Below are 27,383 nucleotides of genomic sequence, written 5' to 3'. Positions count from 1 at the left end.
CCTTAGACTGCAAGGAGATCCAACCAGTCCATTCTAAAGGAGATCAGTCTTGGGTGTTCTTTGGAAGGACTGATGCTAAAGCTGAAACTCCAATACTTTGGCCACCTCATGGGAAGAGTTGACTCATTGGAAAAGACTGATGCTGGGAGGGATTGGGGGCAGGAGGAGAAGGGGATGACAGAGGATGAGATGGCTGGATGGCATCACCGACTTGATGGACGTGAGTTTGGGTGAACTCCGGGAGTTGGTGATGGACAGGGAGGCCTGGCGTGCTGCAATTCATGGGGTCACAAAGAGTCGGACATGACTGAGCAACTGAACTGAACAGGGCCAATATCTTATAATAATCTATAATGGAATATCATTTGCCAAAACAAATAAACCCCAAATCACTACGATGTACACCTGGTTTACATATAAATTAACTATACTTCAACTTTTTCAGTATTATAAATTAACTATACTTCAATTAAAAAAAATGAGTACAAAGAAAACATGATGCAATATTAGTGGATAGTTTCTTTTCTGGCTGATGGGATTATAGGTGTTTAAAAATATTTTAAAAATAAATCTCAATATGTTCCACATGTTTTAGAGAATATGAATTGTAATATCAAACAATGAACCCCCTGCCCCCAAATATTAAGACAGCATCCTTGCAGAGGAGTGGCTCCTATCAGGTTGGGATAGAGGGTAGGTGGAGAGGCTGTGGGTGAAGCTCTTGAAGGGCCGGTGGGGCTGAAGAAGCAGCCCTATGGTCTAGAATCCTTGGTGGAAAGTCAGCTGGAGGTGGGCACCAGCTGGGACTTGTAGGCGGCACTTGACTCAGCCCCCAGAGTGGGCTGGGTGCCCTGTCTTCCCTGCTCCCCACTTTCACTACTTCTGGAGGCCCCTGGTTGGCCCCTGGGGCTGTGCTCCCCAGGGCAGCACTTTAGCCTCCTGTTTGCGTGATGTTCTCAGCTGCTCCGTCGTGCCCGACTCTGTGTGGCCCCATGGACTGTAGCCCGCCAGGCTCCTCTTTCCATGGGATTCTCCAGGTAAGAATTCTGGAGTGGGTTGCCATTTCCTCCTCTAAATGGGTCTTCCCTGCCCGGGGCTCAAATCTGCGTCTCCTGCATTGCAGGCAGATTCTTTACTGCAGAACCATCAGGGAAGCCCTTGGCAGCCTCTGGCGGGCGTCACAGGCCCAAGGGGAGAGCCATCCCCCTTCCGGCCTGGAGCACCGACTGCTTGCTCAACGCTTAGACCCTCAGCAGAGCCAGAGCCAGCTCTGTCCATCCCAGTGGCTCCTGGAGACACCCAGGGAGGGAGCCTCGTCTGCAGAGCAGAGCTGACCTCTGGGATCAAGCTTGGGGATCAACCAGCCTCTCAACCTCAGCCACACATAGGAACCAACCAGAACTGCTCAAATGTCGGGGTGCTCAGACCCCCATCTCCTAGGCTCTGGGCGGGGTGGTTCCGCACCCACCCGCCGATGAGTCCAGTTTGCACAAGGCCAAGAGCCGAGCTCTATCTAGGCCACCACCTGCTTTGTGGGTGTGACACATTCAGGGCCACCCAGCCCTCCAGTGACAAGGTCTGCGCACACAGCAATGGGAGGAGCAATCTCCGGCACCGTGATTCTGTGCTGCCCCGTCATCGCAGCAGCTCGGCAGGGTTGTAGGGGTCCCACCTTGCAGATGGAGAGACTGAAGCCTGTCTCTTCAGCCCAGGGTCAGGCAGCAGCTCCCACGACTTGTCAACAGACTCGTCAACAGCCAGAATGTTCACAGAGAATTACCTGCAGAGCAAGAGTGGGATTCCATGGAGGGAAGTTCTGTTTGGAGAGTGGAGAGGACCTCGCTGCTCTGAAGGGTGGGACATGGGTGCTTCTTTCTTCACCTCCCTTTCCCCACACTTACCTCTCCTGGGTGGGGGGCAGTCTGGGTGTGCACCTGGGGTCTCTCAAACTATCCCCAGGGATTTCATGAACCCTGCAAATTCCCCAGCTTCCTCCCTGGAGACTCTAATCATTAAACCTGGGTTAGGCCCAGGGAGGTGCATTTTTAACAGACAGCTAGTTCAAACACAGGGATCTAAAGACTGATTTGAGGAGCTCGGGCTTAAGGGAGAACCCTGTATCTGCACATTGGCAGGATGGGCCTGGCGCTGGCTCTGGCTGGGCTGGTCTAATTCCACGAGCCTTGGTGTGATCATCCCCACATGGGGGACCTGGACCCCATTCAGGCATCAAGGGTGTGAGACCTGTGGGTCTCCAGCCAGTGAGCGCCCCTCACTCTTGGGCCTTCCACGGGGAGGTCATCCTAAGCAAAAACGAGACACTGGCAAAGCTTCTTTGACCCAGAAGAACCTGAAACACTATAGGGGCCCTGGCGTCACAGTAAATACTTCCAACTAGGCCCACATGACGCACATCCCAAGATCCACGCCTTTATCTTGTCTCTTCCTGCCAAGGCCCACTGTCTGCACATCCCAAGACCCAAGCCTTTATTTTGTTTCTTCCTGCCAAGTAAAAAGAAAGAACATGCTTTTTTTTTTTTATTTTTAACAATAAAAGGCTGGAGGTAGGTGCCTTCATTCCTGTTTTACAAACTGCACTCGAGAGTTTAAGCATGTTGGCCCAGGACACACAGGAGTAGGGCACCAGGGCATGAACTCGAGGGGATCTATTTCCAGACCTGGCTTCTTCGCTCACCCAGCCCAAGCCAGGGGGAGGGGACACTAGCCTAAGGCTGGGCATTCCAGGTGCCGAACGGTTCTATCGGCAGGTGGGTTCTGGATGCTAAGGGACAGGCAGGAAGGGGGGGCTGGGCTTTCCCTGGGTGTCCAGGAAGGCTTCCTCTAGGAAGCGACGGTTCACCTGAGCCAAGTGAAGGAAGGGGGGACAGGTATTCCAAACCAGAAGCCCAGAGACAAGGAGCCCTCAGCCACACTGGGTGATGGGAAGGTGGTCTCCGCCTCCGGGTGCTCACCTCCAGATGTGGAGACAGGGTGGGGGACGGGATTCTGGTGCGGCAGCTGCTGGGACAGGCTCCTCCTGCAGCCACGGGTGACGGGCTCGGGGCTCACCAGCATCTAGCCTCTCGTGAAACTGTCACAGCAAGTCTGAGCGACACCCTGGCTGCTGCCGCATGGAAGAGAGAACGGGGGCAGACAGGATCAGTAACTTGTCCCAGGTCATTCGGCCATCAGATGGCGAGACTGGATGTTGAGCCCAGACTCCGCAGTCTGCGCCTGTTCTCACGCTCACCCTGTGGCCCCCAGACTCAGTCCAGGTCCCCTCAATGGTGTGGGACCCCAGCCTGGCCCCGTCCCCAGCTCCTTGCAGCTGCCAGGCTCCTGCGGGTGGAGGGAGCATTGTTTCAGGTAACTGGGGCCCCACCACTCTGGACACAGGGATGGGGCCAGGATGGGAACCCGGTTGTCCAGGCAACCACCCAGCTCCAACGCTGAAACCGTGGGGGTGGGGTGGGAAATTCAAGGCCCTGGAGGGGATGTGCGGATGGAGGCAGACAGAAGCAGGCCCGTTCTCGGCGGGTCTGCAGAGCCAGCCTGCCGCTCCCTTGCTCTCCCGTGCCCCTACTTGAGTCCCGCCACTCAAGGCCCTTCCCCGTCTTGGGTCCCTCTCCTCTCCCCTCCTCCCACCTCCATCCCGAGGGTCCAGAGACTCTTTCCCAGGAAGAAAGGAAGTCTCTCAAAGCTCCTGGAGAGAGGAGCAGCCCAAACCTGAGTGGGACCATTTGCAGCCGTCTGAGGAAGCGATGTCAACAGTCCAGAGGGACCTGGGGACGGCCCAGGTTAACTGGGACACAAGAGGACTTGGGAGGCCGGCAGGGCCCACAGCCTCCAAGTCTGGGGCGCACCGGGTTCCACGCCTGTCCGCTGGGGACTGCTCTCAGGGCCTCCGAGGAGGAGGACACGGTCCACCTGGATCCTTCCACCTCTGGGCCCCTGAAGGAATGGGGGTGGGGGGGAGGGGTGCAAACTCTCCAGGCAAGAATACTGGAGTGAGTAGCCCTTCCCTTCTCCAGGGGAATTTGCCCACTTCTCCTGCACTGCAGGCAGATTCTTCAGCGAGCCACCAGGGAAGCCCAAGGAAGAAGGAATCTCCCACGGAGCCTGGAACGGGAGGGGTGGCTGGGGAGGCAGGGGGACTGGCTGGGAAGGTGGTCGCGGCCCCAGGCCGAGCCAGGGATGTGGTGACAGAGGGAGCGCTCGGATTTTTAACTGAAGTCTTTGTCTTCGAAGCTGCAGCTCTCTCTGGTTGTGGTGAGCGGAGGTGCAGTGTGTGCACTTCTCACTGAGATGGCTTTTCTCGCTGTGCAGCACGGGCTCCAGGCACAAACAGGCTCCAGCACCTGTGGCAAGCGGGCTCAGCAGTTGCGGTCCCTGGGCTCTAGAGCGCAGGCTCAATGGTCGGGGTGTACGGGCTTACTGGTTGCTTGGCGGCAGGTGGGATCTTCCCAGACCAGGGACAGAACGAACCCGGAACCCGCGTCTTCTGTGTTGGCAGGCGGATTCTTGACCCCTGAGCCACCGGGGAAGCTACTCTGATCCTCTTTTTGACCTTGGATCTGCTTCTATTTCCGGTTCCAAGGAAGTCACAAAACCGGGGCCCTGTTCCTCCCTGCCCAGCAGGCTCTTCTGCAGCTTGCTGGCTTCGTTCATGACTGTCTCTGTCCTGCGGCATCAGCTAGCACATGCGCTTCCTGGGTGCACGGCTGGCTTTCCCTTTGAGTGGGGTGCGGGGGTGGGGGTCCTTGGGCAAAGTGGCCCCTTCTCCTTCAGGAGCAGGCGGGGACCCTGCACCTGGCTGGCTGGCTGGTCCTCACGGAGCCTGCCCAGCTTTGTGCCTTTGGCTTCTCCTGGAACAAAGGATGGTTCCTCCCCGCCCCCCTCCTGCCTCCAGGCGATGGGAGCCTGTCCTTGGCTCAGACCCAAGCGAGGAGCTGGTGGGGGCAGGGCAGCAGAGGAGCTCGGGGCCGTGGGAACCACTCTCCCACCCCGCTGGGGGTGTCCAGATGCCGCAGCCGTCAGGGCAGCGGAGAGAAGGGACCACTGTTCCCTGGCTTCTGGGGCAGCAACTATTGCCAGGGCTACGAGACTCTTTAGAAATCCGGGCGCGTCCAAGCTCACCGAATGAGAGAAGGCACTTGGCAACCCGGCGGGACTTTCTTCTTTTTGGTTGTGGCTGTGTGGGGAGGGGCGCGGAGCTTGGGAGCACAGAGCTGCGAATTGGGCTGATTCTGTTTCCCGCATCACGCCGGGTGACCAGCTGCACCCAGGGGCTTCTCGCGGGGACGGCAGGGCAGGCTCGGCTCCGGGAGGCGCCTGCAGGCGGGTTAGGGTTGGGAACAGCAGCTCCTACTGTGCATTCCAGCAACTTCTGAGGATCAGACCCAGTAAATGCCTTCAGAGCTGCATGCAAACGAGAGTCTTCTCCCTGAATTCGTTTTTTTGGCAATTGCTTTGTTTGGGGGTGGGACGGGCTGGAAAAAAGTCAGCAGAGAGAAGTAAACTGACATTCATCTTTTTCACACAGTAGGATCTATGTAAAGGATTACATAGTAGGATCTGTAACAAGGACGTTTTTCACCGCACTTATCTGACGGGAAATGGTTCTGACTCTTGGCGCCTCCAGGCTAGGGTCTGGCTCCAGAGGGACTTGAGTTCCCCAGGAACCACTTTGTGCTCTGGGGTGGTCCTTCCTGAAGGTACAGAAATAAGGCTTCACTGGGTCGAAGGCTCCCTCACAGCTGGGGAGGGGGGCAGGCCCTTTACCGGGAACCAGAGTACCCTGGGACTCACCCCAGGAGGCCCATCCGGACAGGAATAAATCAGTCACCATCGAGACTTAAAGGACATTTATTATTCTTATTATTTTTTTGGAAGGTGGAAGGGGGCTTTACAAGGGTCTGAAGCCGATAACTAGAAAGGAAGATAAATAAAATACAAAGCCAGTATGTTGTGGCAAAATTCCAGGAAACACACTGAAAAAAAAAATCTTTACAGTTTAAAACTGCTTTTACTTTATACATAATTACAAATTAATATACAGCATCTGGGTTTTAACCCCTTTTTATTTAATAGGATTCAGCACAGAAATGTCCATTCAGCATCTGAAAATGACGAAACGACAGCAGAGGTATCAGGTGTCTGGGAACCGGCCTCCTGCATGTCCTGGGGTGTCCTGCGCATCAGGTGGGGTGACACGCCCGGAACCTCAGACGGAATGGAGACCGCGGTGGCCCGCTGGAGCCCTGGAGCCCGGGGCGGTCCGGGCAGGGGAGGGCGGGGTGAGCAGAGGCCGGCGCGGCCCAGGCAGGAGACACGTCAGCCAGCTGGGTCTGCCCGTCTTTAAACCTTCGCAAGATGGAGAAGGAACTCAAGGCCGGCTAAGCTTCTGACAGATTCCCCTGGTACACGGAAAGAAGCCTTTGCTGTTTTTGTTTTTTCCCTCTTATGGCAGCACTGAAAGACTTCTCGTCTTAAAACCTGGCCAGCAGGCAGATTTCAAAGCGCAGGTTAGCTAGGAATGTTACGCTGCACTGAAAGAAAATGAAGCCAACCAAAACGAGCCGCTGGCCTTCTTTCCTGTCTCTGAGGGTCGATCGGAGCAGCAGCGCCGGGCGGGGCTGTGACCCGGGGCTCCGCTGTGGGATGGTGGGCACCGTGCCTCGGCCACCGCCACCGCGACGCGGAGGCTTCTCTCTGGGCGTCTGCAGTCCAAGCATGTCCAGAGCCCTCGACAGTGGCCGGGGTCCCCTCCGAACCACCCTCTTCTGGCTGCTGAAGCCCACTTTCCAGTCCGTTTCTCCCAACTTCCCCCCGGCCCAGCCCCTGGACATGGCCGTCCATGGGGCACACCGGGCCCTCCGTCAGTGCTGCGTCAACAACCGCAGCTCCAAGCTGACAACAGATCCTCGGCAGCAAGAACCGGCTATGGAAAAAGAACTTCGGGGTCCGAGGGATGAATTACAGAGTACCGCTGTGAACCACGCCTCCCGGGCTGGAGGTCTGGCCACCTTTTAGTTAAGGCGGGGCCTATTTATAAGCCAGACACACTAACACCCACCCTCCGAACAAAGGGACAACAAATCCCAAGGGTCTTACAGTGCGTGCTCCCTACTGTGGCAACTAGGGGCTCGGGAAGACAAGTAACAGGAGAATGTCTGCAAAAAACAATTTTTAGTGGTATTACCCTGAGACATGAGAGGATAAAAGGTAAGGTTCGTACCTTTCCAAATAAAAACCAAAACCTCGTTAAGGAGTTCCTCCCCACAGACCGCTCTCATGGCGGTAGAGGGGGGAATGTTGGCAAAGGCTGAATGACGGCAACTGGGCTGCTGTTAACCCTCTCCATTTTCAAAGCAAACAGTCAACAGCTGATTGTCGTGGAAGTGAAGCCAACCGTGGGGAGCGTTTAAAGTGCACACGTCGCCCGACTAGGACAGCGACCACTGAGATGACGGGAGTCCTGAGAGAAGGTGCAGCCTCCTTCCAGGTGACTCACTCAATTCTGGGACCCTGGGTGGTGTCTCCATCTGCCCCCCCCAAATCTGAATGCAAGGGAGGTCAGGCCCGATTCCCTAAACTGAGAAGCTTGCCTTCCCAGCTTGCGGACGCTGCGGAGAGCCGAGTCTGAGTCGCCCTGAGAGGCGGCCCCTTCTCACAGGAAAGAAACCTCAGCGACCAGGTGAGGCCTCCAGGTCGGAGGCGGCCTCGAGGTCAGAAGCAAAAGCAGGAGCAGCAACAATCCCAGGTGGCTCCCCAAACCCCACACCAGATGGGGAGAGGGGACCAAGGCACAGAGAAGCACAGGTCTATGCCAGCGGGAGACACCCTCGGATTCAGATTCGAAACTCGTCCAACCACAACCTGACCAGGTGGGGGGCAGGCGGAGGGCTAATCGTTTCAGAAAACTGCCACCAAATAGCCGAGGCAACTGCAACTTCACAACCAGGTGGGAACAAAGGACACTTTGAAACTGAAATACAGCTGTGTGGCGACGGACAGAAACTGTCCGGGCACCTCTGGTGGAGAGCCTGTGTGAGGGCATGGATGCCGGGAGGAGGACGTGGGCCCGCCGAACCAGTGACCAGGACGGAGCGCTGAGCTCCCTGGGGGTCTAAGCAAGGCCACGGCAGGCCAGCCATCCTCGGAGCTGTAGGGACTGGCGGCGGAGGCAACCTAACCTTCTGATGTTCAGGGTCTTTGGTCGGGGGGTTGGGGCGGGGCATATCGAGGTTCAGTAGAAAATCAGCTGGTTCTCAAAGCCTTTCTGAAGGGTAAGAAATCGCCGTGATAAAACGAGGCACATGAAGCCCATGGTGGCGAGTTTTTTTAACTCTCAAGAAAGGAAGAAGACTTCTCTCGGTCAAAGAATGAGGTTGGGGTGGGAGGAGGGAAGGAAAGGGACTTCGCCCCCTACCCTTAAATTTTCCTTTGGGCCTTCAAGGCACTTTGATAGACCTGGAGGAGTGAGGATGCAGCATGGGCTGCTTGACCGGACACAGTCAAAACCGTTGGGCTGGTGTGTTCACCCTTAACACACACACGCACACACACGGACACACACACACGCACTCGGCACACAAATAAATAAATCTAAAGCTAAAACTTTTAAACCAGACCTCTTTCAAATAAACTGAAAGGTAGATATCTCCATCTGCAAGGCCAGCTTGCAATTCATCAACAAGCACCAAGGTACAGATCTGTTTGTTTTTAAAAAGGTTATGTTCAAAGACCCATGCTCCTGAGGGGCAAAAGGCAGGAATCAAAGGCCACATGGGAAGCACAGAATTTTCCAGGGTCTTCCCCACCGCAATGAGGGGGTAGCAAGCGTGGCAGGTGCGGGGGCCTCACGGGGAAACGCCCTGCACCTGCCGGCTGGCGACGAGCCTCCAGGGATACAGATGAAAACACAGAAAAAGAGAGAGAGGAGGAAAAAAACAAGCAGACAGCACTTGTGCCATCTTCAAGGGACAGAGTACAGTAACCATCAGAACTTTAGACTGCAAAACTTGGAGAAATCAAAACTGTGCCAGGCCTCCTGACAGGAGACCCTCCGAGGCCGTACCCTCTGGGCCAGCTCTTCTCCTGGTCTGAATTGGAGGGAACCACTTCATGCGCCCAACGCACCCACCTGCACCTGCTTTTCGGCCAGCTGTCTAGGATAAGGCGGGCACCCCACCCTGGAGGGAGAGGCAGGCAGCCCTGGGGCGGGCGGAGGAGCACTGGGGGGCCACCCTCTCCCCCGGTGGGGGCGCAGGCAAGAGCGGCTTCCCTGGGGAGCCACTGTGAGATCCCAGGGGGACGGCCTGGGGGTCGTGGTCACGTGCGAATGGCCAGGAAGACCAGAAAGTGTCACTCTGCAGGGGTGACGGGGAGGTGGCCGCTCTACTTCTTCTGTGCTCAGAATCCGTGGGCAAACATCTTGGAAAGCCAATACAGGATTTCTTTTAGATCTGATGACATTACTTTTTTTTTTCCCCTAAAGTTACCAAAACACCAAGATCAAGGTGTTTCAGGGTCATTTGCTTTTTAAAGACAGCGAGCCTTCTTTCACTGGTTTTCACAACTGTTTGCCGTCCCTTCTGAATGAGAAATACACGCAGAAGTGGGGGGTGAAGTGTGCATGAGTGGGTTTGCCGGGAGACAGCCTGGGGGGACCAGCGGCTGAGACTCGGAGTGCACCCACCAAGTGGTGGTAGGCAGCGCCCTTGTGTGGAGCTGAGCTGAGCCCTCCAGGCGTCTGGTGTAGAGCACGCACAGTCCCGTCGTATTCCACATGTCTATACAGACGGGTACCATACGCGTTCAGACGAAGCGCATACTACCTGCTGTTTGATTTTTGGTTCTGCTCTCCCAAATCAAAAGGCAGCCAGAGCTTCAGACCACATTCGGAAACACCCTCTCGGCCTCGAGGCATTCCTGACATGTCCACAACCATCGCCTGGACTTCCGGGGCCACTATCCTTGTTGTAATGTGACCTCAGCAGGGTCGGCCAGTGGTTGGGTGGCAATCCTGGGCCTCCTTCCCCACCCTGACCCCCAGGACCATCTGTCCCTTGGGCCCAGGCCCTGGGGCAGCGAGGAGGGTCGCCGGGCGTGGGCATCGGTCGGGGGGAGTGCACACAGGATGGTGGGGGAGGATGGTCACCAGGCAGGACAGCAGCGGGACCGGTCAGCAGAAAATCTCTTCCCCCTCCGCAGGCGCCTCTGACGCAGGGCCGTCTGGAAAAAGGAAGCCAAGAGGGAGAGAGACATTCAGACAAAAATGCTCTTTTCATCGGTAAATTCTGTCCTGTCTTCCCTAAACACAAGTCCCCTGGGATGCAAACAGACGCCGGGCAGGCGGATGATGACTGCTGCTGTGGCGCCCCTCCACTGATATGGTCAGTGAGGTCCTCAGTGATGTCCTCGGCCCATAGATCCCTGAACTCGACAGAAGACAAGCCTGCAAACAGGGATTTCTCTACACTCTCCTGCACAGAAGGGAGAGGCCAACCCTGATGAGGACGACTCAACCTCGTGTTGTGCGAGCTGATCGTGTGCCCTGCACTGGCGGGCACGTCAGCTAATCCCGAGCTGCAGGGTTCCTGGGTGTCTGGGGTTAAAAACACCTGCCTCATATCTCCTGCAGGATTAAAGCTGCCCTCGGTAAATGCTCACCAAGCACCTATTAGTATATTATTTTTCTTTTTCCTCCTGGGTCTTTTGGAAGACAGCGTCAGTTTTATTGCTTTTTGAAATGCTATATAAACCCTTAAACTTTACAACAGCACATAAGCAATTTGCATCTTTTATGTTTAAATATATTTATGTGGTAAGGGAAAGTACTTGCATATGAATATAAAGAATCTTAAAAATCAATCCTCCTTTACAGTAGAAATTTCTTTATACAAGTATCTCAACTTGTGTCTTTAAATAAAAAAGTTAAGTGGCTAGTGAAGAATCTTCTGAGATTTCAACAAATTCAGCTTTCCATTGAAGTAGCTTATTACTGGACCAGGCTGAAAGGCAGGGAAGCCTGTAACTGATTCACTGAGTCTCCGCTCCTCATCTGGACAGTAAGCGTGAGAAAGGAGCCCGTGCTCCGCACTCTGCCCACACACCACACAGAATTTCAGTTCTCAGCGTCAAGTCCCAACAGTCCTCTATGGGCGGAGCAAGTGGGTCTGCTGAGACATATGGGGGTCAGCCTCTATGCGCCTGAAAGGCAGGCGCCCCTTTTGACCCCTCCTGTGCCGCCAGAGCCCCCAGGGGCGGCGCAGCCAGAGGGAAACCTGGTGTGCGACTTACCCCCGGGCTGTGAGCGGCTTCCTTTGCCCTTCTTCTTCTTCTCCTTCTTTTCCTTTGGCTTAGCTAACCCGAACAGGCGGGTGGACGTGGACATGGACACGGGGGTCTGGCTCTGAGCCTCTGGTGCTTTGTTTGTCTGGCTGGCGGAACCCAGCATGTGAAAAGGCCCCTTTTCTTTGTGTGTCCGAGAGATGCTGTTCCTTTTGGGGGACACTGAGAGTTCTGAGTCCAACGACCCTGATTTGGCTATTGAAGGTGCAGGTGGCGAAGGGGTCTCCTCGGGGTTTGGAGAGAAGGATGGGATCCGCAGCAGCTTGGTGTTTTGATATGAAACCTGTGCATGGTTGAGAGAAGGGATGTGACTTGGGGGACCAGCAGCATCCTCAGTAACTGCTCAGTGGGCAATGCACAAGGGCACTGGGGATGCTGGCATGTCAGACCCGTGCACACTCACTGCCTTGGACTCTGGAGAGCTTGAAATTAATACCCTGAACTTCTCAGTTTCATTTCCCGCCCCTACTCCCTGTGGTATCTACGAAAGTGCTAAATGGCCATCTTTGATACCTTGACTACATCCAGTACTAGCACTGTAAAGAATGAGTAGCACCTTGGATGAGGCAGCTCACAATTCCTATCCCCTGGAGAGGCAGGAAGAGCTGCTTATCCCATGACTAATTTAAATGAGGGAGTGGATAATTACTTCAGTGCTAAGAGATTAGAGAGGTCTGTTCAGGTTAGAGGGCAGGTGGAGATGTGCTTACACCAAGATCTTGGTCAAAGGTCAAACCGAAGATTAAAAGAGACAGACTCTGAGTTCTCTGGGTAGCCTCCCCTGGGGAACCCATTCTTGGGCCACACGAAGCACGGCCCGGCTCCTGTGCTCCCCGCACACCTGGAAACCTCTGCACGAAGCCTAACTGCCCACTTCTGGAAGACGGCAGTGTCCTTTTCCTTCACTGTTCAAGGTCAATCGATCAAATGAATGGCAATGTGGGTATCAGGATACCCAGGAGGCTCTGGCTTCCCTGTTCTAGAATAGCCAGGGACTATCACTGAAGCAAACTCAGGGGTCAGTGTGCTCCCCACGTATGGAAGGCCTTCCTTAATCAGCAGTGGCTGCAGGAAAAGGCTTCATCCACAGTGGCGAGACATATCGGGAATGAAGCAGAGCCCAGATGTCTGAGTGTCCCCGAGCAAGAATGTCCTCTTTCCCCTCTGTGGCTGGGATGGGCCCGGCCCTGTAGCTGAGGCCCACTGACCACGCCACGTGCGTTCTCTCACTAACCCGGGCATCAGAGCCCTTACTGCTCTGTGAGCTCAGGCACCCTGTGTCTGGTGCCTACAGTGAGTTATCTCTGTTTGGCTACGTGGTCCTTTAGGTTCTGATTTCTCACGTGGCACAGAGCAGAGGGGTTGCTCCCCAAATCCTGGATGGCCGACCACCACCCTCACAGACACTGAGGCTACCCCAGCCTAAACGGGCCAGGCTCAGGGCAAGGGCCTCGCAGGTACCCCTCCTTCAGTGGCCTGGCCAAACTACAACCTTTCATGCACTTCTCCACCCCTTACAGACAAAAAGGAGAAAACAGACTCATTTCCTCACCTGCCCCTCTGCTGATGCATAAACAGATTGAATAAAATCAGCCTTTATATACTATATATTCTATCTGCCTACTTTCCCCCGTGCGGGGCACACAGAGGGTAATTTTTTAAATTGCATGCAGTTAGTTTCTGCTGTACAACAATGCGAATCAGCCATATGTATACACACATCCACGCCCTGTCGGGCCTCCCTCTGGCCCCGCATCCCGCCCTGGAGGTCATCAGGACTCCGAGGGTCCTCGCCGGGTACCTGGCTGAGCCGCTCCGAGTCCCGCCGGAGCTGCTCCTGCTCGCGCTCGAGCAGCCGCTGGGCCGCGCGCAGGCGCTCCAGGTCGCCCTGGTAGGCGTCCTTCCGCTGCTGCAGCTCGTCGCGCTCGCGCTCCAGGTCCTGGCGGCTGCGCCGCAGCTCGTCCTCGCGCTGCGCCAGGCGCGCCTCGCGCTCCTGCAGCGCTCTCTCGCGGGCCTCCCACTCGCGCTCGTGCCGCCGCTTCTCCTCCTGGTGATGCGCCTGCTGCCGCTGCAGGTTGGCCAGGTCCTGCCGTTGCTTCTCCAGGCTGCGCTGCTTCTCCTGCTCGATGAGGGAGCTGGGCCTCGACGCCGTCCGCGTGAGCGCCCGCTCGCTCAGCAGCAGCTTCTGGTCCTCGATGTAGCTGTCCTGCTGCAGCACCACACCCTGCGGGGAGACGCACGAAGGGGCGATGCACACGATGGGGTGATGAGCACAAGGGGGGCAATGCCCACGAGGGGGTACGATGCCCACATGAGGGGCTGTGTGCCTAGCCCGCCTGGAGCATGGCTGGCCCCCACACCCAGACTCCAGCCCTCCCCTGCTTTCTAAGCTGCTCTAGGATAAGTGCTCTAGGATAACCCTGGGCGGCAACCAAGGGGGAAGGTCAATGGTGCCAAGACTTCGATTTTGCAGTCAGAGGCCTTGTCTGGGGTGGAGTGTGCCTTTACAGGTGGGAGGAGGTATGAAGTGGATTGGTTAGATCTTTAAGAAAGGAAGTGACCCGAATTTGAGGATACTGTGTGTGAATGTGTGCTCAGCAGTGTCCCACTCCTTCCAACTCCATGGACTGGACCTTGTCAGGCTCTTCTGTCCATGGGATTCTCCAGGCAAGAATACTGAGTGGGCTGCCATGCCCTTCTCCAGGGGATCTTCCCGACTCAGGGATTGACCCTGCTCTCTTGTGTCTCCTGCACTGACAGGCGAGTTCTTTACCACTGGTGCAAAAAGTCCGACACCTACAAAGGCCGTCCAGACTGGAAGCATCTCCTCTGTGAAGGCCTGCACCCCCTGCACTCTGGGGCATGGCTGTTAACTGTGCTCCGGGTACCTGCCATCCACCATCTGCTCAGCAACTCTAGTCTCAGAAGATCAGTGAGACTTCGTAGTGTAGCGTAAGTTGCACAGTCATTTCCAACTCTTTGTGACCCCATGGACTAAGCCCACCAGCCTCCTTTGTCCATGGAGTTCTCCAGGCAAGAATTCTGGAGTGGGCTGCCAGTGTCTCTGCCAGGAGATCTTAACCACTGCATTTTGGAAGCTTTCTCATCATGAGAGCTAGTCTCTCTTGTCTGAGGGCTGTATTTACCCATAAGAAATGTATAAACCTCAAAGACCTAGGCCAGCCACACCCTTGCTGGTCTCCCTCTCAACTAGGAAGTGAAGGGACAAAGGAGAAAAGGCACTTACCTGCAGAGCGCTGAGGAGCTCGTGGAGATGGACGACGCTCTGGATGACCTGCTGCAAAAGGAATCAGCAAGCCGTCACCTCAGACCCCAGCACGCTGTGTGTCACCCGACAGGAAGCCACCCTACCCCACAGCAAGGGGCCTGCGACTCAATCAAGCACTTTCAAACTGAAAGTGCCACACAGAGTAAGCCAGTGCCCAAGTAGCCAAGAGAAACAAAATAAGATCAGACAAGCACAACTGTGTGGGGGAGGAGTTACGCACAGTGAAAAGTATCATAAAGCTCCAATTATTTAAAATGACTGGTACAAAAATGGCACACATCCCAATTTAACCCAGCAGAAAGCTCAGAAGCAAACCACAGCATTTAGTGTAGGAGATAAGAAGCATTTCTAGTCAATGGGGAAGGAAAGAATATCAGTCAATTATTTTGAGGAAACTGGGTAAATCTTTGGAAGAACTTAATTTGGGATCCAGCCTCACAGAAAAAAAAATTCAGTGAGCTGTAAGAAAATATGAGAATGTTTTTTCATCTTGAAACGGGGAAGGCTTTTCAAAGACAGCAACAAGAAAGAACACACACACACACACACACACACACACACATGAAATTTCAACTTTTACTATATAAAAATGTAAAATAAAAATCTGGCAAAGACGACAGTGAACAGAATGAGGCAAAAACAAACAAACAAAATCTTTGATTTAAAAAAGCCTCTCAGATTAATAAGCAAAAGAAAAAACATTCTAGTAGAAAAACAGGCAAGGAACATAAACCTGCGATTCACAAAAGAAGAAATACAAATGGTCGAAGATGTAACATATTGAAAATGAGTCAACCTTATTTCAAGTCAGAACAATGCAAAAATTAAGAAATAACTACTTGAAATTATCAAGCCAACAAAACGTCAATTAGAAAAGAATTCCCAGTGTTGGTGAAAGCATGATGAGAATGGATGAATCCTCTTGTACTGACACGGTTGGATGCAGTATAACCTTTTTAGGGAGAGGATGGCATGCTGAGGAAATAATATAGCCTTGCCAAAAAAAAAAAAGTATGAGGATGCTCTTGGCTGCATCATTTACAAAGCAAAAAAGCAGAGAAAGAATTGACCGTTGGAAAGATTAAATTATGGCAACTAGCATAATAATATACAGCTGTTAAATAGCATGTTTTGTACAAACGTCTCAGGAAAATGCTTCTCAAGTGTTAAGAGAAAAAAAATCAGGATATGAAGTTCCAGGGAGTATTGAAACAAACTGTGCCAAACTATTTTTATGCAATTCACACTCACAGAAACTTAGACACATAAATACATGTCCTATGGAAGAAAAGGCTGAAAATAGAGCACCACACATTTAATAATAGTAGCTATTTCTCAGGGGTTAGGCTATTTACTTATTGTTTTCATGTTTTACATTATTGGATGCTTTTCCAGTCTTCTACCATGAACCATGTATTCCTTTTATCTTATTCAAAAACATAAAAACTTAATTATCAGGCTTAGCTCTTTGGAGAATACTTTTTGCCCCTCATTTAACTTTATTCTTAATTAACAGAGAGAAGGAGAAGTCCCAGCCGGCCAGCTGACTCTGGCTGAGCACCTGCAGTGTGCAGTCCGTGCTGGAATGCCTGGAAACCACTCATCTCCTGTGATCTCTTACCCAACTCTTCTTACTCAATGTGGGGTGGGGTGGGGGGAGTTGGCAAGCGGAAAAAACAACTAAAGGGCTGCTTTTTAAGCAGCACAGGAGTGGGGCAGTCTGTGTGAAAGCAGGTTTACTTCACTCACTGAAGGGGCTTTCTTCAGGGTGCCACAGTGTGCAGACTAACAGGCCAACACAGAAGACAAACAGCCGTCTGTGTTTAGGGGAAAAAGGAACGATTCCCTGCATCTGAAATTCTGAAACGAAGCCCCTCAGGGATTTTACGGTGTTTTATGAAAAGCAGAGAGAAGCGCAGAGCACAGCCTGAGAGGTACACCCTTGCCCCTCCCTGTCCCGGGTCCAGCTCCAGCCTGCTGACAATGTCACATGTGCAGAGTCAGCTAAGCTTGGAGCCTTCAGGAGGATTTCCTCAGAGGAACCCAAGGAGACGGGGAGATGGTGAAAGACCTGGGTTACTCTGCAGGGTCGGTGGAAGGCAGGGAACCTGGTCTCTGCCAGGGGACGCCTGGGCTACTTTTTAAAGTGACATATGGAGTCAGAAGCAGTGCTCAGAGAAGAAAACTCAACTGGAGTCACTGGCAGAATCACTCACAAGTTCCTCTGCCACGCTTCACACGGCAGCTTTGGCGCCAGGTTAAAGTTACAGCCAGGCTGGCGACAAATTCTGCTCAGCGTGAGTGGATGGAGAAGCCACTGTGGGAGCTTCGCGGCCCACGTTCAAAGAAAGCAACGGGCTTCTCAAGGACAGAGGAGCAGAGGCTGGCTTAGGAGGCAGAGATTTTCTGGCAAAAAACTGATAGGACGATGCCCTGGGGCCAACGACAGCAGTTTGCTCACCCCGGCAAAGCAGAAACGAACAGGCTCAACCCAGCAACTACAACAAAGTCATACTCCTTTAAAGAGCTCAGAGTGTCCTTACCTCACTGTTTCTCTTATGCATAAATACCAGGTTAGCATTTCCACCCTATAAAACAATAAAAAAAAGTGCATGTAAAGAAAATGAAGATTGAGGCAAAAATTATATTCATTGTGTGTCTAACTTATGCTGTGACGTCCCATGTTCGTTCTTTCTACATTAGGGCAGTGAAGAGGTGACGCTGAACTGTTGTGGAAGCCTTGCAATGAGTTCAGGTGGGGGCGGTGTGTGTTTAAACAGGCTCTCAGTGGAACCGGTCCCGCCGGCAGAGCTGTGTGCCGGAACGTGACGTCCAGAACCAGAGAGGCCTGATGGCCAAGAACACGGGGCTCAGAACGGTGCTGTTTGCTTAGAAACGTGCTTTCCTCTCAAGATGAAGCAGGAAATTAAAAGGGCAAACTGGGCGTCCAAACACAATCACGGTGGACTAAGTTCAAGACGATGCGCTTAGAGGAAGGGCCCGGGAGGATGTAGGGAAGGAGTGTCTCTTAGGAAGAAATACCTTTTTCAGACCACTGTCCGACTCGGTCCTCCTGAGGTCCTGGCCATCGTCTCCCTCCTCCTTCTCACCTCCTACACAAACAAATAAGTATTTTCTTCAAGTTGCAAAACAGATTAGTCAAGAAAATACTATATGCACAGCTTAGGTACAAAATACTCCCGAATCCTAGTGATGCTGGCCGAAGGGCAGCCACATGATTATTAAACAGATTTACTGATACAGAAAAACTAGGAGCAAAAAGGAAAAAACCAGTCTTATTGCCTCTTTGGCTATAGCTTAGCTGAGATCCCAGGAAAATCTTTTATTACTCAAAATGAACTCAACGCAGATGGAGGTCCCTGAGTTCCAGCAGCTGGATACTTAGGAACTCACTAAAACCTTTCCTGTCTGAGCGGGACAGAGGCGATGGAGCCACTGAGTACAGAGGGTTTTTCGCTGTGATGAAGGACTGCCCAGGAGAGCACATGAGCTCAAAACCACCGACCTAGGGGCTTCCCTGCCGAGAATCCACCTGCCAGTGCAACAGACTCGGGTTCCATCCCTGATCCAGGAAGATCCCACATGCTGCGAGGCAACTGAGCCCGTGCACCTGAGAGCCAGTGCTCCGCAGAAACCAGTGAGAAACCCACACACCAAAACCAGACAGGAGCCCCATGCAGCAACAAAGACCTAGCACCCCCCAAAATAAATAAATACAATTATATTAAAACACCACCACCACCACCACCACCACCCCACTGACCTTTTGAAGCATTCATCTGATGGCTGTCAAACCCTCCAAAGGTCTCCGCTCTCCGGGGCAGGGACACAGGGCCGACCACACCCTCCTGTTCTGCAGGGCTACTGACGACCTGCCCAAGCGAGCCTCTTAGGCTGCCGCTCACCAGACCCTGCAGGATCTCCACTGGAAGAGAGTAAACACACAACACTGACATCTCTTCTTACCATGTGAAAAAGAAAATCTCCTGATTAACACACTATATGCATAGGGAAGATGATCAGAAAATCCCAGAGTTGACTACGAGACTTCCTTTGTTTGGAGAAGGCTCTCAGCTAAGGACAGGTGTTGTAGTTGGATTCTGTTGGAAATGCAGAGATTAAACCTCCAGCCTTATTCACATGAGATCCAGGAAATGTAAAAAGGTACAGGGAAGGTTGGAGAAGGAAATGGCAACCCACTTCAGTATCCTTGCCTGAAAAACCCCATGGACAGAGGAGCCTGGCAGGCTCTAGTCCAAAAGGCCACGAAGAGTCGGACACGACTGAGTGAGCACGATACAGGGAAGGCAGAGTAATTTACTGGAAGGAGCATGGCTCCTGCAGTCAGATCAGAAGCAGCCAAAAAGAAATCTCCAGGAAGTGAGGTGTGCCAATCTGAGAACAGCAGGGGAAAGTGGCAGGCTTTCTGCCCCTCCTGTAGTGACGTCAGGGGGACAGGGAAGTCTGAGCATCTGAATTATCAAACCCGACCAGCCACGGTTCTCTTCTAGAGCAGCAGTGTTCCGCAGAAAGGACAAAGAGCTGAACGTGGAACAGAAAATGAGCAGGAGAGACACAGCAGAGACGAAGGAAAAAGAAGGTCCATGTGGAAAGAGGAGGAGAAAAGAGGCCAGGAATCTAAGGAAAGTCACTGTCATCTTCTGAAAACACTGCAGGAAAACAACACAAGAGGCCAGTGAAGTGAAGAAACCGATCTGAGCCTAAAAGTTTCAGTTCAGTTCAGTCGCTCAGTTCTGTCTTACTCTTTGCGACCCCATGAACCACAGTTCGCCAGGCTTCCCTGTCCATCACCAACTCCCGGAGTTTGCTCAAACTCAAGTCCATCGAGTCAGTGATGCCATCCAACCGTCTCATCCTGTTGTCCCCTTCTCCTCCTGCCTTCAATCTTTCCCAGCATCAGGGTCTTTTCTTCACATCAGGTGGCCAAAGCATTGGAGTTTCAGCTTCAGCATTAGTCCTTCCAATGAATATTCAGGACTAATTTCCTTTAGGACTGACTGGTCTGATCTCCTTGCAGTCCAAGGGACTCTCAAGAGTCTTCTCCAAAACCACAGTTCAAAAGCATCAATTCTTTGGTGCTCAGTTTTATGGTCCAGCTCTCACATCCATACATGACCACTGTAAAAACCACAGTTTTGACTAGACAGACCTTTGTTGGCAAAGTAATGTCTCTGCTTTTTAATAAGCTGTCTAGGTTTGTCATAGCTTTTCTTCCAAGGAGCAAGCGTCATTTCATTTCATGGCTGCAGTCACCATATACGGTGATTCTGGAGCCCCCAAAGTAAAGTCTGTCACTGTTTCCACTGTTCCCCATCTATTTGCCATGAAGGGATGGGACTGGATGCTATGATCTTAGTTTCCTGAATGCTGAGTTTTAAGCCAGCTCTTTCACTCCTCTTTCACTTTCATCAAGAGGCTCTTTAGCTCTTCTTCACTTTCTGCCATAAGGGTGGTGTCCTCTGCATACCTGAGGTTATTGATATTTCTCCCGGCAATCTTGATTCCAGCTTGTTCTTCCTCCAGCCCAGTGTTTCTCATGATGTACTCTGCATAGAAGTTAAATAAGCAGGGTGACAATATACAGCCTTGACGTACTCCTTTCCCAATCTGGAACCAGTCTGTTGTTCCATGTCCAGTTCTAACTGTTGTTTCTTGACCTGCATACAGATTTCTCCGGAGGCAGGTTAGGTGGTCTGGTATTCCCATCTCTTTTAAGAATTTTCCACAGTTTGTTGTGATCCACACAGTCCAAGGCTTTGGTGTGGTCAGTAAAGCAGAAGTATATGTTTTTCTGGAACTCTCTTGCTTTTTCTATGATCCAACAGATGTTGGCAGTTTGATCTGTTTCCTCTGCCTTTTCTAAAACCAGCTTGAACATCTGGAAGTTTATGGTTCACGTACTGTTGAAGCCTGACTTGGAGAATTTTGAGCATGACTTTGCTAGTGTGTGAGATGAGTGCAGTTGAACGGTGTTTGAACATCCTTTGGCAGTGCTTTTCTTTGGGATTGGAATTTTTACACGAAAAAGAGCGACAGAAAAGTATCAAAGTCAAATCCCATGCAAAGTTAAGAAAAGAGAGAGAGAGAAAAAAAAAGGGGTGCAGCTGCCCTACACATAATAAAAGCATATCAGAAGGCCGTGTCCATAGAGTGAGTAATAGGGTAAAAAAAACGCAAGATGCGGAAGACCCCAGTCAGAAGGAAGGGACACAGAAGGGAGGCGGCAAAACTCAAATAATTGGAAACAAAAGGGAAAAAAATACCCCTTTCTGAAAACTAAACTAGACTCTGAGAGAAAGTAAACCCACCAGAAAATGACTTAAGAAAACAGAAGGTGAAAGGATATGTTTACATGTTAAAAAGATGAAGATATAAAAAAAGCACTCTGGGAAGGCAAGGATTGCTGCAGACAGGCAAAGGTGACCCAATAATGTGGACGGTGGGAGCTCCTGAGGAAGAAGACCAGAGCCAGCGCACAGAAAAGACACTGAGAGCTATAAGAACACATCTCTGAGGCCCGAAAAGTTTGCGACTATAAATTAAAACAGAATGCTGTAAACCTGAGAACATCATTCCAGAATCACCATCACCAAGGCATATTCTAGTAAGACGACTTGGATTTAGGGAAAAATAATCCTTTGGGCATCAAGGCAAAGAGCATGTGACTTATATATATATATGGGGGAAATCAAATTATGACTGGGCTCTAGAATGTTTTACGTCAGAGAAAAATGAGTAACACATTTGAGAATTAGGGTACTTGAAGAAACTGGGAGCCAAGGGTTTTATATCCAGTAGAACAGACTTTTAAGAGTCCTATTTAGTGACAGCAGTATTAGTGCCTGTGTGTTAGGGTAAATACAGGATACTTCATAATGTACCCTTAAGAATGAGGATTCACAGTAAGGAGGAAAAGAGATACAAGTGTATTACAGAAGACATTAAGTAAAAACAGGGCTTCCCAGGTGGCTCAGTGGTACAGAATCCACCGGCCAATGTAGGAGACATATGTTTGATCCCCGGGTTGGGAAGATCCCACGAAGGAGGAAACAGCAGCCCACTCTAGTATTCTTGCCAGGATAATCCCATAGACAGGGGGGGCCTGGAGGGCTATACTCCACGGGATCACAGAGTCAGACAGAACTGAGCACGCAAGTAAAAACACTGTAGCTCACAAGGGGAACTAAGTATATATTGGTGTAATTCATTACCAGCCAAAAGGTCCACTGAAAAGGCCCAACCTACTAATAGTGAAAACCCCAGCAGTGACAACCACCCCCAGCACCTAGATAGTGGTCTTGAGACATTATTTCTCACGAGAAGAAACCACAGCTTCTCAGAGAAAGGCTAATGCCAGACATGTGCAGAAAACAAGATGAGCCCGGAACATTTCAACAAAGAGCAGAGCGGATCTCAAAGACCGCTGGGGTCATGTCAAAAGGGTTCAGAGGTAACACGAAAAGGTGCACGTTGGCAGAGAGGGAGGCCCTTTTAAACTTTTTCAATAAGGATAAGAAGTGCAATGGCTCAAAGACCATCAGATATATTTAAATGAGTCTATAATAATATTTTAAAAGTACTGGTCACTTTCAGAGAATGACCGTAAGTCAGTTCACTGTTTTGAAAGCTGGTAAATAATAGGGGAAACCTACATGTTACAAAAAATAATAAAAAAAAGACAACTAGACAGCTTGTGTCTCCAGATGAAATACTATAGGAACACAGCTTGCCAAAGGCGTTTCACCTTTGAGCATCTGAGCCCCCAAACCCAGCTGAGCACCTTCTGAAGGAACCAGAAGGCGGAAGAACAGACCTGCTGCACAGATAAAGTTCAAAAAAGAGAAACCTGCAGGCCAGAGACCTCAAGGGTAAACTGTGTGGAAAAGAGGGGTAGTGCGGCGGGTGGAGGACTGTAAGTGAAGAACCTTAAAAATGAGTATCAAAAACCACAGACACAACTAAATCACAGTGTCTATCAACATGCCTAAAACCACATGTACGATTTTACATGGCCACATAAAACCATAAAGAAACCTAAGTAATTACTCTAAAAGTCATAATACCTATGGCTTGTAGGAGGGAGGGAGAGAGCTGTGACGGGGACAGGAGATGCATAAGGGCTTTTAGGGATCTGGCCACATTTTTATTTCTGGACCTGGGAAATAGTTAGAAGGATGCTCACCTGATAATAATTTACTAAAGCAAAACATGTTTTGGGTTGTTTTCTGTATTTTGTGCTTCGAAACAACGAAAAAAAGTGCTCGATGGTAGATAATGCTAGCGTGCACACCACTGTGGGTGGGTGGGGGGGCGATGCTGAATGTAAATTACCTTCATTTATTGCACTTTTCATTAAAGGTCCTCCTTTGAGAGCCTCTTCGGTGTTGGAGCGGAAGAGGGTTCTACAGCTGTGGGTTGGGGAGCAGTCCTCTGGCAAGAGCGTGCTGCACTCAGTCATGTCCCGGAAAAGCATCTCCTTCTCTTCCAGCAGGAGCAGGATCTGCTGGTCCTTTTGCTGAAGTTGCTCTGTGGGCATTTGGAGAAGGGATCTGGTCACCTGACAGGTCAGCGAGAGGCGGTGACTAAGACACGCACGCCACCTCGTGGCAATGCCTGGGACAGCAAGGAACGCGGCTTCCCCTACGCCCCCTTCCTGTTTCATCCTGAGGGTGATTTTCATCTGTCCTGAGGATTTCCGAGGTAACAAGCGTGCGCTGTGCCCCACTCTCCCACCGCCCTGCTCATTCCTCAGCCCCTGCACTCCTCTCTGGCTCTGTCCGTCGCTGCATCTGCTCTCCAGGGGGCCTTTCACCCCTGCATCCAACCCAGTCTTCCATCTCCTCTTCTCCAGCGACATGTAGACCTGTTGCCCGCCCCGGGCCCTCAGACACTGCCAGGCTGGCTCTCTTCCTCCCACTCCTTCTCTGGCACGTTACGGACCTGCTCATGGTGCCCCCGCTCCCCCTGGACTGCCTTCCGCAGCTTACACACTTCCTTCTCAGGGATCTCATCCACTCCCATGGCTTCAGTTACTTCTCACGTGCTGATAACTCAAAGTGTTAGTCGCTCAGTCGTGGCCGACTCTTTGCGACTCCGCGGACTGTAGCCCACCAGGCTCCCCTGTCCACGGGATTCTACTGGAGTGGGCGGCATTCCCTTCTCCAGAGGATCTTCCTGACTCAAACCTGAGTCTTCCACATTGCAGGCAGATTCTCTGTTTGATCCACCAGGGAAGCCCATTAACTCACACAAGACACCCAAGTCCGACTCACTTTTTGGGCACCAGACTGCTGAGTCTCATTGTCAAGTGGCACCTCCACTTAGACGCCTGGTTCTCTGCAGGTCAGAAGCCTCTGTTCTCTGCTTCTGCCCCCACCCCATCCACCTCCTCCCTGGAGCCCTGGCCTCTTCCTCGGTCAACAGCACCTTTACCCCCCCGTTACCCAGGCTGGATACCGGGGGGAGGTTTCTCTCCACACTCTGTCCCACCACCCCCAGTGGTTCCTCATCTTTCACTCGCCTCCACCCCGCCTCCAGCCCACTTCTCACCCAACTTATCTGGAGAGTCCCCCAGTTGGCGTGCCCACTCCTAGTGGGCTCTCCCAGCACCTGCAAGCAATTCTCCCAACTGGCATCAATACAGATTTTAAAAACTTGCTTACATTTTGCTAAAAAACTGTATCATTCCCTGCTTGAACTTCAACCTGAGGTGGCCCCCAGGCTTAGTCTCCCGTCACTCAGCCCTGACTCCCAGACACACTAGACCTTCACTCCTTTTTCGTTTTCCACCTAACTGTTCTTCACCTGGTGAATTGGTGTTTTTTCCCCTGAGATGTGGTTCATGCGTCAGTTTCTAGTGAGATTGACTACAGGCAGGATTCCCGGGCCCCACACTCTCTCTACGTGCCTGTGGTCCACAGGGCCCATCATCTATGTAGGCCCCCCCCACGGCAGGGACTCCAGTTCAGGAATCACTGCATCCCAGCACCGAGCACTGTGGCTGGCCAGATGCCTCAGTGAAGACAAGGCTGTTCCCTTCACGCTCATGTACATGGCAGAAAACCAACACGATACTGTAAAGCAATCATCCTTCAGTTAAAAAGCAGGCGGGTCTCATCTCTGCCATCCTGCTCACAGGAAGCGATAACAACGAGATACTGGCTCCAGTCTCAATCTGTCCATCGTTTTTTTTCCCTCTCACTGTTGACAGAGAATGAACTGAACTCCTCAGGAGCCTACAGGTACCTGACTCTTGGCCTTACTTCTTTCCAGAGCACAATACATGCTTCTTTCAGGACACCCAGTAGCACCAAAGGGGAAGACACACGAGCAGCTCAGCAGACAGCAGAACCCGGCTCTGCAGGGAGCGGGGTGTGAGGCCCTGGGCCGCTCCGCCGTCGTGGGCCCGGCTTTCTCACCTGCTTAGAGTACAGCCTTGCAGGGGTGGAGACAAGCTCGCACGAGACAGCAGCCTCGACAGACAGTGGTCAAACCCCACCCGGAAGCACACTCTGCCCTGAACCACCCAGGGCCACACTTGGAACGCAGGGCACCGTGGCGGGGGTGACCGATAAATGGATTAACTGGGAAATTATTTCCCTTAAGCACTTTTCTCTCCTTCCTGTTTTAATCTTAGATGTGCCTGTGAATTCCAGCAACTTCTTCCGTTACAAAGTACCAAGACTCACCAGGGCCCACGGACACTAAAGCCGAGTCAGAGAACCAACATCCCCACGACCTAGCATCAGACACGTTCCCACAGGCCATGCTCACTGTACAGGGTTCCTGCACGACCTGCGTCGGCTCAGACCTGGTTTCTCTTTTGTGACGAGCTATCCCCCTCCCTGGTTCGTGCCTGTCCGGCCAGCTGTGGGATCAACCAAAAATCTACAGGGGTTCTGTGTGATGGCACCCCCTTCTCCCCGCACCCCGTGTGACTGCACCTCCTTCCCCCCACAACCCCGTGCCCCGACAGGCCCTTGGGCCGCTTCCACCAGCTTCACCTTTTAACTCCCGGGCCTTGGTGTCCAACATCCTCTTTTCTTCCTCGTTCTCACTAGGAATTCCTTCATCTTCGTCTCGGTTCCTGACACAACCGCAACAGAACAGCGCGTTATTCAGAGGCCTGTCACCCCGACGGCGGCCCGCCCATCAAGCGATCCTGGAGGGCGGGGTGCGACTCACAGGGTGTTGATCGTGTCCTGGATGATCTGAATCCAGCTGCTGCGCTCCTCCTTGGAGCTGGCGTGGACTTCCACCATCTCCGGGTCCTTCATCCCCATACTGATGAGGAACAAGCCTTTCTCCTCGTGCGCCACTTCCCTCACAATCAGCTTCTTCAGAGAGATCACTGTCGATTTCTGGTCCTGGAAAGTGGGGAGAGTGCATCTAGAAAGGCGTGGACGCAGCAACCCAACCCTCAAGACAGCTTCCCTCTCAGGGCGGACTAGATGCCCTTGAGGAGCCTGTGGCTGACTCACGGAGGCGGATATGCGCCAGCGGCTGCTCTCTCCACGCACCCACCCTCTCCTGCCCCCACTGCGTCCGCAAGCCCACTTTCCACACTGTGTCTCTATTCCTGCCCTGAGACAGGTTCATCAGCACCATTCTTCTAGACTCCAAACATATGGGTTAATACATGATATCTTGTTTTTCTCTCAAAAAAAAAAAAAAAAAAAAAAAGCACATGGCTTAACAAACAATGGCAGATTTGGGAGAAAAACCAAATAGCTGGTTATTTCACTCACATTTTATCCAACAGAAAATGATTTCTAAAAAGGAAACAAAAATTTAAGGCTATCAAGGTTTGAGCCCTTTCTGGTTTTTGTCATAGACTCTGGTTGGCAAGACTATAAGGGGGAACAATTTGTAAAAACACAATACATCAGAAATACTACAGCGACAGGCTTCTTTTGGGATCAAATGCTGAAGGCTCTCAGAAGGATTCTGAGGGAGCAGAAACACAACTGGAGGGGAGGGAGGTGGGCAGAAAACTGCAAGGGTACGTGAGAAATGACCCAGAGGACTCTGCCCTAGTCAATTTTGAGAGGGCGCCAGAGCGGTAACCCTGAACTGCACTTACCACCCACCCTCACTGTGGTGGACACTGTTAATCACGAACAGCAGAGATGAGCCACTTGCTTACCAATGACGCAAAGACGTACTTCTGGTCTTTTTCTTGAAGGAAGACCAAGATGTCAGTCAACAGGACCGCTTGGACCTCTGCAGAGTGGTGAGGGGAGAGAGCGCCACGGTCACTGGGCAGGGAAGCACCTCCAGGGCGCGCAACCAGACGATAACCCAGCAGCCCACCCACACGGCGCTTTACCACGCTCCTCCCGGGCCAGGGTCTGACACCTCCACAGGGTCCACATCTGGCCACTGGATTTCTTAGAGGCATTCTGAAATGGGATTGATCACCAAGACCCTGTTCAGGGAAGGTCTGAGCACTAAGTGCTGGAAAGACGGATCCCACAAGGCAAGGTCTTTAAGAATAAAACACTTTAAAAGTTGGGAAGCAGGCTACAGCAACACATCCCTCAAAATGCTCTTGCTCACAGTGTCTCTCAGCTCCTGACCACGGTAAGGGGAAAGGCGTGGGACAGCAGACAGGAAGGCTGCCAGGAGGTGACGCAGAGGACTATCTCAGTCTCGTCACGGAAGGCCGGCTTCTTCCACAGGCCCTGGAGGACAAGGG

At 52.1% G+C, this 27,383-nt stretch overlaps 1 protein-coding gene across 8 annotated transcripts in view; it reads right to left on the bottom strand.

Annotated features, from left to right (window-relative positions):
- Positions 5,850 to 27,383, bottom strand: part of AKAP13 (A-kinase anchoring protein 13) — a 321,642-nt gene continuing 300,108 nt past the window's right edge. For 7 of the 8 annotated variants that reach the window (XM_018066002.1, XM_018066003.1, XM_018066005.1 and 4 more), the window contains 11 exons: positions 26,832 to 26,908; positions 25,871 to 26,052; positions 25,690 to 25,772; positions 23,018 to 23,212; positions 18,429 to 18,590; positions 17,687 to 17,757; positions 17,188 to 17,232; positions 14,603 to 14,653; positions 13,157 to 13,579; positions 11,305 to 11,638; positions 5,850 to 10,236 (listed from right to left, as the gene is read on the bottom strand). In XM_018066002.1, coding sequence (XP_017921491.1) covers positions 10,187 to 10,236; positions 11,305 to 11,638; positions 13,157 to 13,579; positions 14,603 to 14,653; positions 17,188 to 17,232; positions 17,687 to 17,757; positions 18,429 to 18,590; positions 23,018 to 23,212; positions 25,690 to 25,772; positions 25,871 to 26,052; positions 26,832 to 26,908 — 1,673 coding nt within the window. In that variant the 3' untranslated portion in view covers positions 5,850 to 10,186. The remainder of the gene's footprint in view (positions 10,237 to 11,304; positions 11,639 to 13,156; positions 13,580 to 14,602; positions 14,654 to 17,187; positions 17,233 to 17,686; positions 17,758 to 18,428; positions 18,591 to 23,017; positions 23,213 to 25,689; positions 25,773 to 25,870; positions 26,053 to 26,831; positions 26,909 to 27,383) is intronic. The other variant, XM_018066004.1, reaches the window with a different exon arrangement.

Source organism: Capra hircus, chromosome 21 (assembly GCF_001704415.2).
Source record: "Capra hircus breed San Clemente chromosome 21, ASM170441v1, whole genome shotgun sequence".
NCBI lineage: Eukaryota > Metazoa > Chordata > Mammalia > Artiodactyla > Bovidae > Capra > Capra hircus.
The sequence above is the reverse complement of the archived record's forward strand: the minus strand, read 5'-3'. Positions and strand labels throughout refer to the sequence as shown.